The 17822-nt window shown below is 39.9% G+C and overlaps 1 protein-coding gene across 4 annotated transcripts in view; it reads left to right on the top strand.

The window, feature by feature from the left end:
- The window catches only part of CACNB4 (calcium voltage-gated channel auxiliary subunit beta 4), a 58042-nt gene that overhangs the window by 18443 nt on the left and 21777 nt on the right, over positions 1 to 17822 (top strand). For all 4 annotated transcript variants that reach the window (XM_086353432.1, XM_086353424.1, XM_086353451.1 and 1 more), the window contains 3 exons: positions 5727 to 5836; positions 11476 to 11627; positions 13649 to 13744. In XM_086353432.1, coding sequence (XP_086209558.1) covers positions 5727 to 5836; positions 11476 to 11627; positions 13649 to 13744 — 358 coding nt within the window. The remainder of the gene's footprint in view (positions 1 to 5726; positions 5837 to 11475; positions 11628 to 13648; positions 13745 to 17822) is intronic.

Raw genomic sequence — 17822 nt, 5'->3', positions numbered from 1 at the left:
AGATGGATACCCTGCTTCTGTTTGTAACTTTTGAGTACCGGGAATCTACTTCTTAAAAAAGGCCTTGCAAAGAAACAGCTGAACTGTGGCTTTTTAACTTAATGTTGGTTTTGATCCTTGCCTCTGATGACAGGGGCCATGACCCTTACCTTCATGCAGCTCTCCCTGGGTTGTTAATAGTTGATATGCCTGGCTCAGTCAAGCAGGCTTCCTTCAGCTGTGCTTGGAGTCATATGGCTTTAACCTGTGGGCCTTTATTTAAGGAAGTTCTGAGCAGTGCTTCATCCTGTGACCCCACAAGAGCTCTTGAGCTGAACAAATGCCATCCCACATGCAGTCTAAGTTTCTGTTTGTTTTGGTCCCCATATAACATTCGTATAAACAGCAGTGTTAGTAAAGTTTTGCACAGTAGGACCTTATGGAAAAGAAGGAAGTAATTATTGTAATTTAGCAAAGAGAAAGTGACTGACTTAATTACTGACTTCAAGAATGAAGAATCTGAGGTTCTTCCTCAATCTTCAGACATAGAGAGAGGAAGTGCATTTAATTGTAACAGCAGAGATTTATCAGCTTGAGTTACCTGATTCATCAAGCATACACTATTGAAGATGATTTTAATAGAAATAGAACTAAAATTCCAATGCCAAGTGATCCAGGGTGTCTGATGGCACAGCAGAGGGTGAAGAGATGTGAGGAGGAATACAGCAGCAGCAGAAGATATGTGTGTAGAGAGACTCTGCCCAAGAGAGATCTGATGTATGGCAGAGTTTGAGAAAGCTAGATAATAAAGGTGGGAGTAGGAGAGAGGGCTTGCTTTCAAATTAGCAGAGGCCACTGCAGCAGAAAAACAATAATACATTCACTGGTGTATATGGAAACTTTGATTAGGAAAAAGAAATGTGCTTGTAGTTTCACTGTGACTCTGACATGTCTGCTGTGTGGGGAATATCCTTACATTTTGAGCCATGACAATCTGCTGCATTGTGTTCCACCAATTAATAAAAGGAGGAAAAACAACAAATAGTCTTTAATTGAAACCAGCCAAGAGAACAATTACACAGCGGGCTTTTGCATAGCAATACAGCATAAACAATATGTTCTAATGGAAACCTCCTCCATGTTTCACTGGCTATGAATGCAGTAGGTTAGACAAAATAGGATAATTTCTTTTTCAGAAAGAGCCAAAAGAGAAAAAGAAACTGCCTAAAAGTCTTTCTTCTTCAGTACTATTTTTCAGATCTTGGTTAAAAAATAATTCAACAAATTGAATTAAACATCAACAGTGTCTCCTACAGAATCATTTACTTACTCTTTTATGATACCTTAGAAATGATTTGAATCAGTTTAAAGCTACTTATTTTACAATTGTATTGTCATTCATTGCTTGATGGATTCATTGCTTAATAAATTCAAGGCTTAACTAGAATGTATGTAAGAAAGAATGAAAAGCACAATACTGAATACTTCCTCAGGGAACCCCTGTACATGTGGCTATCCATGACAGTTCCTATGCACAGGTCATGAACTAAGTGAATGAGTCTAACGAGCTGGTACAATGCACCAGCCTGGCAGGGGCACAGTGCATGCACAATGGCAAGGAGCTTTTCTCTCTTCATTTCACACCACAAACATTCATCAGGGATCATCCTTTCAGATGAGGTTTGTTCAGCTGGTTGAATCTACCATTCACAGGCTGAACAGCAAGCAGTCAAACCAATTGCAATGTGTTGACCTATGCTAATCATTTCAAATCCCAACAAAGTTGTAACTTTAGGCTTTTTGACAGCTGAATCAGATCAGCTCTATAGCAGTTATAGGACACTTTGTAACCAACATGATTATGGCCCCAAATCCTAAATGAACATACAAATAGGATCTGAAGCTACTAGCCAAGGCATGCTTTAAAAAAAGGTTTTAGGAAGAATTTAAAGAAAGGAGGCTAAAAATATAATTGAGGGAGACTCAAAGAAATAGTATTTATTTATGAAAGGAAATGGCAACAGCTGATGCTATCACAAAGCAGCCAAGACATGGAAGAATGAAAACAACTTGTAGGCGACAAATGGAAAAGAACAATACAGTGCCTTCTGTTTCATAACCAATAGCACCCTCTTATCAGCTCCTCCTACTCTCTATTCAAATGCAGACTCATCCGTGGACACTCAAGCACTCGAGATAATTTGAATTATTCAAATATGAATATTTAAATTAACAGATTTTGATTGTAACATGTCTGACCTTATTCTCCCACCCTCCAAGTATATGTAAGTTTCATGGACTCTGGCAATGGGAGAGTTCATGCTATAACTACGAATGAGTATTTAAGAAAACACTTTTAGATATTGCCTCATTTGTTCCTAGTGATTGTCTTGTGAGATAGTCTGGCAGAACTATCATCCTGATGCTCAAAAAAATGGCATGATTTGTCCATGGTCACGAAGCCAGCAGGAAGATCCAGCCAGAGGAAGATCAGAGAGACTCCCCAGGTCCATGAATGCCTTCTCTTCCTTTCCTTCTCCTGACAGTGTGCTCTCTGATCTTTGGAATGTTTTTCCTTTGTGAAGAATAAGAGTTTTGTTTTTTTTTTTAAACTAATATACTAACAGGGTTGCATATTGGATGTGGTAAGGATAGAGTATAAAAGGATCCTTAGCTTTCCATTATCAACCTGGAAATACTAATTATTTTCGAATGAATGTGTCTCACCTGAGAGTAACGTCTTTCCATAAATAAGTAACAGAAAACTAAAACTCATAGCACTGATGGAGTGCAGAAATTATGAAGGATTCCAAATCAGAAGTAAGTAACAACTAGGATTCAGATTTACCAGATTTATATATATCCAGTCTGCTGGGGAACTGAACATCCTTTATCCCTCACGAGTAATTACTGACACTGTGTCACAGAGAAGTATCCAAGGGAACTTTTTAGAGATGTATATCAAAGATACATGGAAGTATTAAAAGTCACTAGAAGATATGAAGGTATATCAAGAAAAGAAGTAGAAAGAGTATCAGTTTAAGTAAAAAAAAAAGTATATAAACTAGGTAGCATTTAATAATGAATGTAATTACTTTACTGGGGAGCCTTTTAAACAACAAAAAGTTTGGATTTGGTGTCTGATTTTGATAATAGTAAGCATCTTTGCATAGAAAATAGAAACTCCTGCTTTGTCTTATTGGAGGGTTTCTGGAGCTGTGTCTGTCTTCTCCTAAGCTCTTTCCTACATACGTATTTTTATTAAGAAATAACATATTAACAAATTAGCTAACAAATTAGTGAAGGACAGAGAAGCCAGGTGTGCTGCAGTCCATGGGGTCACAAAGAGTCAGACACAATTTAGCGACCACCAACAACAAATTGGTATTTTACTGACCAATAAAAGAAGAAAAAGAATCTTTATTGTCCACACCTTTTTTGTGTTCAGAACACATGAAGAAGTTTTCATTTCCTGTTTTTTGTTTGTGTGTTATTATTCTGCCTCTTGGTAAAAACTTTATATATATTTGAAAATGGCTTTATAAAAGTGTGTTATAACCCAGAAAATATAAGAGTACACATCTGCTGATAATCCCTCCAACTTTTAGGAACCAGGGTCACTACTTGGCTAGTATAAAACTAGATTTGATTTTCACCTAAGCCGAACAGAATCTTTGGATCCTCTATCCTCTAAAAATGAATATTCTAGAAGGCTGAATTCTGCCCCTAGAACTTGATAGTATTTTTCTAATCAGCAACTCCATTCTTAAAACTGCAAACAAACAAAGACGCCAGAAACACAAAAATAAACAAGCAAATCCTATTCTGTAGGTAAAATGATCTCTGACCACAACGACTACCTATGAGATTTCATGCCTCAAGTGCGGCAGCCAGCTGAGTAATAGCGACTCAAATATGGGCTCCACGGACTTTAACCTGACTTAGAAAGTGGCCATCACTCCGTGTGGCCCAGATCTGCTCTTGATGGTTTGGCTGGTATCTGGAGATTTGGGGTTGCTAGAGAAGGAAGCTGAAACTGTAAGAGAATTATGAGTCTGGTGACTAAGTGCTGGTCTAGAGCTTGGGAGCCTGTGCTTTAGACCTTCTTAGACGCTAGGGATCCATATGGAACTTCCTCCTCATGTCTCACTTTTTTTCTTGATAAAATGAAGTTGTACAGACCAGTATTTTCCAGTATCTTTTAGCAGTTGAACAAGTGCTTACAATGAAATCACAGGTAAGGCCTCAACAGAAATGCAGAGGCACTTATTTGGTATTAAGCATGGGAAAGATGGGCCCTGCTGGCCAGCTCGGCCCCCATTCGATGTTCTCAGTGACCTGAGATATTTCACAAAATTCTTGGTTTCCACAGAATACAGTCTGAAGATGCCTCAAATAATTTATTAGGGCCTGAAAAATTCTAAGGAATTAAAATTCTTTAAACTTCCTCACCATCTGCAGCTTATATATCCACCACCACCAACAAAGAGTACTTTGCTTTAAAATGGCACCAGAACTTTTTCTGCACAGCCTGTTGCTCTAAAGAAATGATTTCTGACCAAAGAGGACTGTTTTAAATTCTCCCCAAGGATTCAGGTCCCTGAAGTCAAGTGAGGAATCTCCTGAGAGGGCTGACATATCCCTAAATAGGTGTGAGATGACATAGGACTCAATTGTGGCTAACTCTACCCTCTTCTTGCTCCACCCTCTGGAGGAGCTTGAAAGTTGGGGAGAAAGAGTGCATGAGTATAAAAGGGAAGGGGCCTTGTCTGTTTTCTGGAATCTTCTAAGCTCTGAAGATAAGCATGAGGAAGGGCCCATGATGGCAGTAGCTGGCTTAGAGAGGCATTCTTTGCATTCTGCAGATAGATCATAATTTGAAGTTGAGCAAACCCAGCCTAAAATAAAGAACTTGAAAGTTGTAAGTTCCAGAGATTCTCATTTGCTAGATCATATACATAGACAAGATAGACTTCTGTCTCCATTCATTGGCAATGTCTCTGCTTTATTCTTGTCTTGCATGACTGCAGGATACTTTCTAATTTAGGGAAATCCTGGCACAATCCTCACATTGCCCTCAGCAATAGTGTCTTATTTCTGTCCACCATATGCATTCAAAGTAATATGCAAACATGCTAGATAATCTTGTGCCTGTAGAAAAGAAACCATATTTTTCATATTCTTAGAAATGAAGCATTCCTTCGGGCCTGTGGTAAAATGCTTCATGTGTCATGAGTTAACTGTTGAGCACCAGGAATGCAACACAGCTACCAATTGGTTGAGTGTCTTTGATGATTAAAATGAAGAGGATTTTCCCCTTTGACCAGCAGCACTGAGGCACTGTGCAGTTCCTGAAGGTCTTGTTCAAGAGAAAATCAGCTATGAATTGTGGGGAAATTGTATTGCTGCTTGCTAGAAAGAACATAGTTTATTCATATGTTTTGATTCCCTCTTGGTATGGTGTGCACTATAAGGAGAATTCCGCAAGACAGACAATAGTGGAGGAAGAGTCTGCATTCTTCCTGGAGTTTTTTTGTTGTTGAATAGCCAAAAACCTTCCTCCATTCTGCTCTGCTTGTATTTTAATGCTAGCCAAAGCCTATTTAAAATACTTGTGGCCAATGTTTTATTATACTGTGGTTGCACTATAGTATGTAAAGTGGTTATTAAGTACTGTGGTTATAAATCGCTTGGAGAGCCCCACCACATTTTTACTGGTTTGTTCTGTTCTGTGTTCCTATTCATAGGATATCAATAACAAGAGTGACAGCTGACATTTCTCTTGCTAAGAGGTCTGTGCTAAATAATCCCAGCAAGAGAGCAATAATTGAACGTTCGAACACTCGGTCCAGCTTAGGTAAGATGTTCAAATGTGCTACTTCTCCAAGCTGTGCTTTCAGACTGGGGTGACACGTGTCGCCTTTGTGAATGCTTTTCCAGTTTGCTCTGATGCCATTCTTTAAAGTTTTTTTCTTTATTCATTTATGTATGGCTGCTCGGGGTCTTTGTTGCTGTTTGTGGGCTTTCTCTAGTTGTGGTGAGCAGGGCTACTCTTCGTTGTGGTCCTAGGGCTTCTCATGCGGTGGCTTCTCTTGTTGCAGAGCACAGGCTCTAGGTGGACAGGCTTCAGTAGTTATGGTGACTGGCTTTAGAGAACTACCAGCTTTGTTTCTCAGAAGCACGTGGGATCTTCCTGGACCAGGGATCAAACCTGAGTAACCTGCATTGGCAGGTGAAATCTTAACCACTGGACCACCAGGGAAGTCCCTGATCTCCATTCTGAATGGAGAAACACCGATTAACTGACGAGAAGGCCAGTCTTACAAAAGCAGAGAGCAGAGTTGTGCAGCTGATCCTTTTCTGTCTCAGCTCCAGTCAGTTAGCTAATTAGTAGTCTGGTGGGAAGAATCCTCAAGAGGCTGTCTTCATCTGTTACCACCTCGGCAAACGAAGCCACTCATCCCTGCTTTGCCCAAGCTTCTCAATGAGGCTAATGACATATGTCATACCTGAGTTACAACTGACTTGAAAGCAAATGAGATGTCCACCTTTCTCAGATCCTTGGAAGAAAGCTCGATAATGGTGTTCTCAGTGTGGTTTCTGCTGCCAGCTGGTACCCAGAATAGTCACATCCTTAAGTGGATGTAGCAACTATCATTAACATTAAGGAGTTTAAACTTGTCTTTCCTGGTACACCAGTCAGTCAGAAAGCATCATGAGATTCACCATGATGGAGAAGCAAAAACACTAATATATGTGGTTAGCTCCATCAAGCCCTACAGGAACAGGGCTGTGGGGGATGGATTCACCAACCACAGAAGTGGGTCCAGGCTGCCCGAAAAGCACAATACTCATCTCAAAAACCTGTTTGTGGTTTCTGTGATGGCCCAGAGTGGTGCAGTCCACCCGTAACTCTCTTTTGCATTTACATTCTGGTCTGCTTTGTGAAAGAATGCTGAACATACCAAATGGGACCGTTGTCAGTGTCTGTGGGAGCAGGATCCCAAACATCAGTGGTTCCTTCTTTAGTTCTCTATTTAGAGCCTTCGACATTACAGAGTGAAACACTCTTAAAGGCACAGTATTTTGCCCTTCAAGGATGATGAAGGCAGAGCTGGTGATGATGAATCAGATTACTAACTAAAGTAATATATCATGAGTGGCAAGGATGCCAAGTTAGATTGAAGATTTCTCAAATAAGCATCTGTTCTCCTATCTTCCACCCTCCTTTTCACTCCTCAAAGTGCCTTTGACTTTTAACTGTTCCTTCCCTTTGAAGTCATCCCGTATAATCTATGTAGTCACCTATTGTCAGAGCCAGTGGAGTGGGTGGAGGGGGATTAGTGTAAATAGTGAGAAAGAAACAAGGTAGATATCAGTTCATTGGTTTTCCTTTTCACTCTCTAAAGTCTTATACCCACAACCACTGGAGTTAATTTAATGGCAACATCTTATAATAACCACTCTGTGAGCCACTTATGCCCTTTTGTCTGCTTGTTATAATGCATATTTATAGATTCTTTCATTAAATATTTAGTGAACACTTTTTACTGCCATGCATTACACCAGACTTTAGGAAGTACAAATGGGACTAAGACAGACTGTCTTACCCATGGTAAGAAAACAGAAAAAAGGAAGTGATGGTTAAAATACTGTGTAATAATGGAATTATGAGCAAAGTACTAAAAGTGTAAAGAGAAAAACATAGGGAGTAAGAGGTATCTGAGAAAACTTTACAGTTTTGTGTTTTTTGTGTTTTTTTTTTTGAGCTGGTTCTTAAGGCAGTCAAGAATGTACAAAAGCATTGACATAGAAACAATATGTGGTTGAGAAATAAGTGGTTTTTCTTGCAGATCATGCTTAGAAAAAGGAAGTGGAGGGCATGAATTGAGAGCAACGGAAGAGACTGAAAAAATAGGTTTAGGCCAGTGTATTAGGGCTCTAGTATGCTTTGCTAAAGAGACCTCCAAAATAGATCCCACAGAATGTTGATTTTATTCTTTTGGCCTTACCACATGGCATGTGGGATACTAGTTCCTCCATCAGGGATCGAAGCCATGTCCCCTGCATTGGAAGCTCAGAGTCTTAACCACTGGACCACAAGGGAAGTCCCAAAATGCTGATTTTTTAAAAGATACAAATAGTATGTTTTTCATGGTCAAATAAATTTGAAATTTATGGATTAAATAGTTGTCAGGTTTCTTCACTGCAAGACTTCTTAGAGACATGAAGATAAAGAAGGTAATGCATGTTTGAAATTCCTAGAGAAGCTATTAAAAATGGGGTATTTCCCTTGTAGAAAATCCCTTCTTTGTGTTTGCTATCTCATGAGATTAGTGTTCCAAGGTACTCCCCTTGGAAAATGTCATTTGGGGCCGCAAAGAGCCATTGACATAGCTTAAGCATTTAGATATGAGAGAAAGATCACAGGTGACAGAGTTGCTATGAGAGCTGAGTCCAGACCAGCTGCAGCCGAGTTATCAGAGAAGTGTTCTCTCAGGTCTCCCAGGATCCTAGTCCATGACTTAGCAGAGTTCATTTGTCTGGAATAATATTGTTACAAGGCTTTGACTGGAATCAGCATGGTAGTCAAGATATTGTTAGATTTGGTTAAAGTTTTTCTTTAAAACAACAAAAAAAGAAGGATATGAGGGGATTCCCTGGCAGTCCAGTGGTTAGGACTCTGTGATTCCATTTCAGAGGGCCTGAGTTCAATCCCTGGTCAGGGGACTAGGATCCCACAAGCCCTGCGGTGTGGGTAAAAAATGGGCTGTGTAGATAATAACTTTCTTTCTCACATGTATAGTTTAGTTATTGTATTCCTTATACATATTATTCAAGTATTGGACCCACGCCAGTACATAGAGTGGACCTCTGCAGCCTCCTGGCCTGCTCTGCCCCAGCACCTCTCTGTTGATAGCCATGGCCCAGGCTTCGTGTTGGTTAAGCAGTAGGTGTGCCTGCCCTCAGCACTTTCACTTCCAGGGCCTAGGTTCAATCCCTGGTCAGGGAACTAAGACCCTGCAAGCTGAACCTCAAGGATGAGGTCAAGAAAATCTCCCAAACCATTACACTTACCTCATTGCTCGTGCAAAGTAAATGAGGCCCAAGTATCTCTGAATTATTTACACAGAGACTCTGAGTGCCTCAAGGGTTCTTTGCACCAGGGCAATCTAGTTTGCCTCACTGCCTTTTTTGCTACTTCAGAAAACATTGTATTAAAATTTGAAGCTTAAAGCAGTATAACCTTGTTTTAGTACCAGGAGTACTAAAACAGGAGTTACATTCAACGGTGACAGTTTAATGGAAAAACAAACAAACAAACAAAAAAACCTACATCCCAACAGCTAAAACTTACTACAATAAAAACAGACTTTATTTTCCAAACTTTTCCATTGGAAGAAAATCTTTCTGTTTCTGACATATGAGGGAAAAAAGGGATAAGTAGGTTGTTGTTGCTAATAAATGTAGACTGTATTTCAGAATTTTGCAAATAAGCCAAATTGTCCAGATTCTTTACATTGCTATATTGAAAGCTAGGCACCATTCAAAGTAATGTGAAATCTTTCAGGCCATTGGTATTGGATAATATGATGACTTTTTTTTTTTAATGGAAATTTATTGCCTCAGAATTCTGGAGGCTAGAAATTTAAGATCAAGGTATCAACAAGATTGCTTCCTTTTGAGGAATGTGAGAAAGACTGTCTTCCATGCCTCTCTGCTAGTTTCTTGGGGTTTTTCTGGCAATCTCCGGCATTCCTCTCTTTAGAAGCATCTCTCCAGTCTCTGCATCCATCTTCACACAGGTTCTCCTCTGTGTGTGCCTGTCTCCAAATTTCCAATTTTTATAAAGACACCAGTCGTACTGAAGTAACACTCACCCTAATGACCTCGTTTTAACTTGATGATCTCTATAAAGACCCTATCTCAAAAATGAGGTTACATTCTGAGGTACCAGGGGGTTATGACTTCAACATAGGAATCTGGAGGGGGATGCAATTCAACCCATTACAGGAAGGAAATCTGAGAACATGTTGTGAGTCAGAAGTTGAACTAAACAGCTTCTACTAGGTCCTGCTGACTCTTTAAATTAATACTTCTAAAACAGATCATGCATTAAACATCAGTGATTTTGTGGGAAATAAGAATTTTATAAGAATTTTATGCTATTATGCGGAGCCCTAGAAAATAGTTAACATGATAGACTTGAGCGTTCATGATCCCACACACCCTGTCAGTCTATTCGGTTAAAAAGGAGATCTTTTGGTGATTGACATAAATTTGTGTTTATTCTGAATAAGCAAAACAAATCATGAGATTCTGGCACATACCCTTTTCAATGAGGATATTTAGAGTGACATCAACTTTTTCTTAGTCCATCTTTGAAATAATTTAAATTAGATGCCTTTGTCTACTCCGTGTAATTTAGACAAGATTACAATATTGGTAGGTTATACCTGTAGCCAAAAGAAACCAAAAAGCAAAACGAGACCATCTCTCTGAAAATTAAATAGACTAATTCAGATTTTGGACATGCTCAATAAATCAGGTGATTTATAAGAAGATATATTACAACAAGCTTTTATATTTCAGAAATCCATATTATGTTTTGCAGATAATCTGCTTAATTTTTACTTAAACAACAGCCAGATTGCTTTGAACATTGAAAATAACTAGATCTTTCATTTGACCAGATTCATGCACAAATTCAGGTCAGTTGGCTATTAAACCTGGCCCAGTAGATCTGCATCAAAATGCATTGTGACACTTTAATATAATTGGTATTAAGTTGTATTTTTTTAATCCTGAAGATAATCATGCCATAGAATAAGTCCACTGGCCCTAGCACTTAATGAAGGCTTGCTATGCTATGCTAAGTCACTTCAGTCATGTCCGACTCTGTGTGACCCCATAGACGGCAGCCCACCAGGCTCCCCCGTCCCTGGGAAGACTTAGCAGTAAGCTAATTGTAAGAGTAGGTCCAGAACATTTAACAAGGATACAAAAATGTGCATATCAGTCAGAACAGATGAGCCGCAAGACTTTATAAAAACATTTCCATAAACATTAACCTGCAAACTGTTGATTGGTAGACGTATTTCAGTGCCGTTTGTTTTCCATGTGATGTTGCTCTGCACCTGTATTTTGGTTGCTTCCTAAAATGTGGTTTCAGCTTCTAGAGCTAAAATAAAAGTTCTTTAGAACAAAATCACAATCAAAACAACATAGCTATGTAAATAGCTAAATATTAGAGTGAGTGTAAGAAGCAAATCCAGTGCACCATCTCAGTTTTTTCCACCAACTATTTGGTTTTGGGTAAAATTCAAAACCCGTCTCTCTTTGGAAAAGATCTTAAGTTAGATAGAACTATGAAAATTCAAAATATTCGGTTTTGCAATGTAGACTAACATATCTGAAAGAGGTACTATTTTTTAAATATAGGAACTAATTAATAAAAATACCATGACCTGTTATTTGTTATTTATCTTCTTTTAGCGGAAGTACAAAGTGAAATTGAAAGAATCTTTGAGTTGGCAAGATCTTTGCAACTGGTTGTTCTTGATGCAGACACCATCAATCACCCAGCACAACTTATAAAGACCTCCTTAGCACCAATTATTGTTCATGTAAAAGTCTCATCTCCAAAGGTAATTAGCTCATTTCTGTCTTAAGATTTAGAAGGTCAATTTCTTTTGAAACACTCTTCACTCTGCGCATTTTTGTTTGTGGCAAAGAAAATGTCTTTTTAAGACCCTTTTAATGAATACTGTTTTTGATTCACCTGTTCTGTACAGATTCTTGAAGTTTTGAGATAGCAAATAAAGAATAATTTATTCCTTCAAGAAACTCATTGTCTGTGTGGTTCCCAAACCAGGCAGTTATGCAAGAATATAATAAAAAAGCAAAAAAAAAAAAAACAAAGCAGGAAAGATGATGAAAAGTTAAGTCTGGCTTTTCAGAGATTTTAGGTGCTATCTTGGTAAATCTCTTAGGTAAAATTGATTATTATATCACCTATATTATCTCCCCAGTTGAGAGAGAAAATAGTTCAAGAAGTACACAAATATTTACCATAAATCTAAAGCCAAAGATTACTGTATAACATCTCTCGTGGAAACTTTATAGATCCGTGCATTTATGCTTAGGTTGGGTTCTTCAGGGCTTCCCTGATAGCTCAGTTGGTAAAGAATCCGCCTGCAATGCAGGAGACCCCGGTTTGGTTGTCGGGAAGATCTACTAGAGAAGGGATAGGCTACCCACTCCAGTGTTCTTGGGCTTCCCCAGTGGCTCAGCTGGTAAAGAATCTGCCTGCAATGCAGGAGACCTGGATTTGATCCCTGGGTTGGGAAGATCCCCTGGAGAAGGGAAAGGCTAGCCACCCCAGTATTCTGGCCTGGAGAATCCTTCAAGGAATATAATTATTCTATGATGAAGCACAATGGAGTATCTGCCATGTATCTTTATGCCAATGGGGGAGATAAAAATAAAAGTGAGACAGCCTCAAATCGGTCCCTTTTTTCCCTTACAAACTTTTATATATCCATTTATTTATTTATTTTTAAATTGGTCCCTTTTGACTTGGATGTTTTTTAATTTTAAGAAGTGAATATGAAATAGATACCCTTGGGAGGTACTACCTTAACAATCAGTTTCTTTGCAGTGGCTCCAAGAGTTCATTTTCTTGCTTAAATGCATATTCGACTTCAAACTGGACCAGTAGTCTCCTCTCCCAGGGGAAGCATGTGCCCTTCCCAACCCTCCTGACCTCCTCAGCCTTCCATCTCTCTAGGCACTGGTTCTGTGCAGGGTGAGCTTGGAGTCCTGACCAAGCCAGGACCTTTGGGCAATCATTAGAATGGAGTGAAATGGCTTTGACCACTTAGAGTCGCTGACCCAGAACTGAAGGGGAGTCAAGCACCCTTCATTGCAGCGGAACAGAGTTCAACCCTCTGGCCCCAATCGCCAGTGAGTCCATAAGTGCAGGAACGGGTCCCCTCGTGGATATGTGTGCTGTGGTATCATAGAGCCTCATAGATTAGTACTATTTGCAAGGAAGCATCCTATTTCAGCTAAAAAATAATTAAGGGAAAGAGGAGTATATAGAAAAATGCCGTTACAGCAGTGCCCCAAAAGACATAGGTATATCACTGGTTTATAGGTAGCAATATACCAGTGCAAATGTTTTGCCTAGATTTTGAAGATGAAATTGTCCTATTAATGTCAGATTAGACTGGAATGCCTTAATAATTATCAATGACATAAAGAGTCAAATATATAAGTGACTCTGATATTGATCAGACATCAAGATAGTGAACCAAAATGCTACTCAACTGAATTTGGACATAAATGATCTGGTACAGATCAGTGCCTCCACTTTTGCAGGGCTCTTTTTGAAATCTCTGGATAAAATCTAGGAAGCGGACTTAAGAACCCACCAAGACCTCACATGTAGCAAGAATAGGATGGACATATCAAATCCACTATAACTGAAAGCCAATGTAACTGAATGATGTCACTAGAGAGTTTATATGTATACAAAACTTGTCATTTTGTGTTCCCTCCCTATTAAATACTCAGGGTTAAACAGACTCTGAAAAAAAAGTCTTGATTTATTTGGTTTTCTTTCAACTCACTGATAGTATCTCAGATTCATGTCTTCTTCTATCAGGTTTTACAGCGGTTGATTAAATCGAGAGGAAAGTCTCAAAGTAAACACTTAAATGTTCAACTGGTAGCAGCTGATAAACTTGCACAGTGCCCCCCTGTAAGTACAATCATTTTTTTTTGTCTTAATCATTCTTGACTAGTTAGAAGAGGCTAGTGGGTTTTTATCATATTAGCATTGTCATTTTTATTCTAGAATGGTCATGAGAATGGTATGTTGTCATAAACCTAAAGGATTTCTTGGAACAAACTGCTGCTGTCACTTTGGCTACCCAGGCATCCAAAGCTTGGTTATTGTCTGCCACATAATAAGAAATGAACTTCGTGTCTGGGGTCCAATGTCCTTACTGCCACCTTGACTGCCTTGCAGACACTCAGCAAACTACTTAATGCAGTCATGTGGATGCTTTTATGAAAAGAAAACAACAAATAAAACACACCGATTTGACTTTAACTTTTCTGCCAGAAAGTTCTGATAGGCATAAAAGATTATGACACCGAAAATTGAGAATTTATTAGAACCAGAAGAGCCCTGTGGTTACTGCAGATGAAAAGGTCAAGGCTAAGTAAGGTGAAAAACGGTATTATAACAATTTTTCTTCTAAGGCCACTGCCAGAGAACAGCTGCTGAGTTCAAAGCTGAGCAAATAGTGAGGAAGTGGGAGGTTGGGGGATGGTAACTGTCATGTGGGTCAGGAGTGTCTACACCTGCTCGGCTGACTTACTATTTCTGTAAAGGAAATAACTGTTTCTCTAAGGAAATAACTGTTTGTCTACTAATTGAATTCACTGGGTTTTGTTATATACTTGTATAAGGATCATTCCTGCTCTGTGGAGCCATAAAATCTAATTCAGATGTTGAGAGAAGCCACAATGTAGCTGTTAAAAATATAGACTCTGAAGCTGACTGCCTGGGTTCAAATCTATCACATCCCTAGTTATCTCATCTTGAGCAGATATATGGTTGGATTGATATAAAGGTTCAGTGAGTGAATGTATAGTACAGCTCTTAGAACAGTACCTAGCACATAATAAGCAGCATCTAAATGTTTCTGTTATAATTACTGGATGTACTTTGTACTATGATGTGCCAACCTGTCAGACTCTGTGAGGATCTGTGCCTGTCAGTTTCACTGTTATGTCTCAAGTTCCTATCATAGTAGACCTACAATAAATATTGAATGAATGAAATGATGTAGGCACTAAGACTACAGGGTAAGAATCAGGATATACAGGCAACACATTAGACAAGCGTCTAATGGGCCAGACACTGTGCTAGATGCCTTACCTAGATTACCTCTAACCCTCACAGTTAGTAAACTAAGCAGTATTATCCCCATTATATAGTTGAGTCAACTGAAGACAGAGAGGTTAAGTGATTTCCCTAAGGTACACAGCAAATTAAGATTAGATTTAGGTCTTCCTAGCACCCAAGCCAATTTCCTTCCCTCACAATCCAAGCCACCTGTTCACACACCCAAACATGGTTACCTGCCTGCAGATAATCTTGATAGGTCAGAGTCTGGAATGCTATATTAAGAAGTCTAACTCCACATTGCTGACTAATGAAGTTCACTTATACATGGAATCCATGCTTAAAGTACTGAGCAGATATAGAAGTGTGTTACTCAGTCCCTGACCCTGTAATGCATCCCACTTGGAGGAAGCGAACCTTGAACTGAGCAGCTACCAAAAGACAGGAACTATGCTATTGTTTTAAATTTTTAGAACAGTTTTCTAGGGATAGTTATATCAGTTGGGTTTTCTGAGAAGCAGACACTTAAGTGAATTCAAAGTACAGATTTATTAGGGAAAATGCCTATGAGAGTGAAGAACCTGGCTTAAACATCAACATTCAAAAAACTAAGATCATGGCATCTGGTCCCATCACTTCATGGCAAATAGAAGAGAAAAAAATGAAAACAGTGGCAGATTTTATCTTCTTGGGCTATAAAGCCACTGCAGACAGTTCAGTTCAGTTTAGTTCAGTCACTCAGTCATGCCCGACTCTTTGCAACCCCATGAACCACAGCACACCAGGCTTCCCGGTCCATCACCAACTCCCGAAGTCCAGCCAAACCCATGACTATCGAGTCGGTGATGCCATCCAACCATCTCATCCTCTGTCATCCCCTTCTCCTCCTGCCCTCAGTCTTTCCCAACATCAGGGTCTTTTCAAATGAGTCAGCTCTTCACATCAGGTGGCCAAAGTATTGGAGTTTCAGCTTTAGCATCGGTCCTTCCAATGAATATTCAGGACTGATCTCCTTTAGGATGGACTGGTTGGATCTCGTTGCAGTCCAAGGGACTCTCAAGAGTCTTCTCCAACACCACAGTTCAAAAGCATCAATTCTTTGGCACTCAGCTTTCTTTATAGTCCAACTCTCACATCCATACATGACCACTGGAAAAATCATAGCCTTTACTAGACAGACCTTTGTTGACAAAACAATGTCTCTGCTTTTTGATATGCTATCTAGGTTGGTCATAACTTTCCTTCCAAGGAGTAAGCGTCTTTTAATTTCATGGCTGCAGTCACCATCTGCAGTGATTTGGGGGCCCCAAAAAATAAAGTCTGACACTGTTTCCACTGTTTCCCCATCTATTTGCCATGAAGTGATGGGACCGGATGCCATGATCTTTGTTTTCTGAATGTTGAGTTTTAAGCCAACTTTTTCACTCTCCTCTTTCACTTTCATCAAGAGGCTCTTTAGTTCCTCTTCACTTTCTGCCGTAAGGGTGGTGTCATCTGCATATCTGAGGTTATTGATATTTCTCCCGGCAATCTTGATTCCAGCTTGTGCTTCCTCCAGCCCAGTGTTTCTCATGATGTACTCTGCATAGAAGTTAAATAAGCAGGGTGACAATATACAGCTTTGACGTACTCCTTTTCCTATTTGGAACCAGTCTGTTGTTCCATGTCCAGTTCTCACTGTTGCTTCCTGACCTGCATACAGTTTTCTCAAGAGGCAGGTCAGGTGGTCTGGTACTCCCATCTCTTTCAGAATTTTCCACAGTTTATTGTGATCCACACAGTCAAAGGCTTTGGCATAGTCAGTAAAGCAGAAATAGACAGTGACTATAGCCAGAAAATTAAAAGATGCTCTTTGGAAGGAAAGCTATGATGAACCTAGACAGTGTATTAAAAAGCAGAGACATCACTTTCACTATGAACTACAAAGGTCCATATAGTCAAAGCTATGGTTTTTCCAGTAGTCAGGTACAGATGTGAGAGTTGGACCATAAAGAAGGCTGAGCGCCAAAGAATTGATGCTTTTGAATTGTGGTTCTGGAGAAGGCTCTTGAGAGTCCCTTGGACTGCAAGGAGATCAAGCCAGTCAATCCTAAAGAAAGTCAGTCCTGAACATTCATTGGGACTGATGCTGAAGCTGAAACTCCAATACTTTGGCCACCTGATGTGAAGAGCCAACTCTCTGGACAAGACCCTGATGCTGGGAAAGATTGAGAGCAGGAGGAGAAGGGAGCGACAGAGGATGAGATAGGCTCACCAACTCAATGGACATGAGTTTGAACAAACTCAGAGAGATAGTGAAGGACAGGGCAGCCTGGTGTGCTGCAGTCCATGCAGTTGCAAAGATTCGGACATGACAGAGCAACTGAACAACAACAACAAATGCCTATGAGAAAAAAAAAAAAAAGGGTGGAGGGGAACAGAAGTAGAACTGGAAGGAGAGCCTCCAGATCTGATGCAGTTCTGACTCAGAGAAAGGAAAGAAGGAAGGAAAAAGTGGGGAGGAAGACCTTCAGACTTTGAGAAAGTCTCCCCCTAGGAGCTGGGGATTCCCAGAGTACTAGAGGATCCTCCGGAAAAGGCAATGGCACCCCACTCCAGTACTCTTGCCTGGAAAATCCCATGGGCAGAGGAGCCTGGTAGGCTGCAGTCCATGGGGTCACGAAGAGTCAGACACGACTGAAGCAACTTAGCAGCAGTAGCAGCAGAGGATCCTCATTTTGGGCAGAAATGTTCTGGCTCTAGTCGCCATACTCAGGCAGTGTCTAGGAGCAGCCCAGGGAGAGCATGGCCTTGCTTGAATACCTGGTGGATCCTGAAGGCACAGCAACGCAAGGCTATCTGCTGACTGCTCTCATCACAGCAGGTCCTCACTCCAGGGGAATGGGGGCATACACCTCTGTGACACCAGAGTAAATAACACCAT

The sequence above is a fragment of the Bos grunniens genome, chromosome 2 (assembly GCF_055505025.1).
Source record: "Bos grunniens cultivar Pamir isolate PY7600 chromosome 2, Bosgru_T2T1.0, whole genome shotgun sequence".
NCBI lineage: Eukaryota > Metazoa > Chordata > Mammalia > Artiodactyla > Bovidae > Bos > Bos grunniens.
This window is presented reverse-complemented; position numbering and strand designations above follow the sequence as displayed.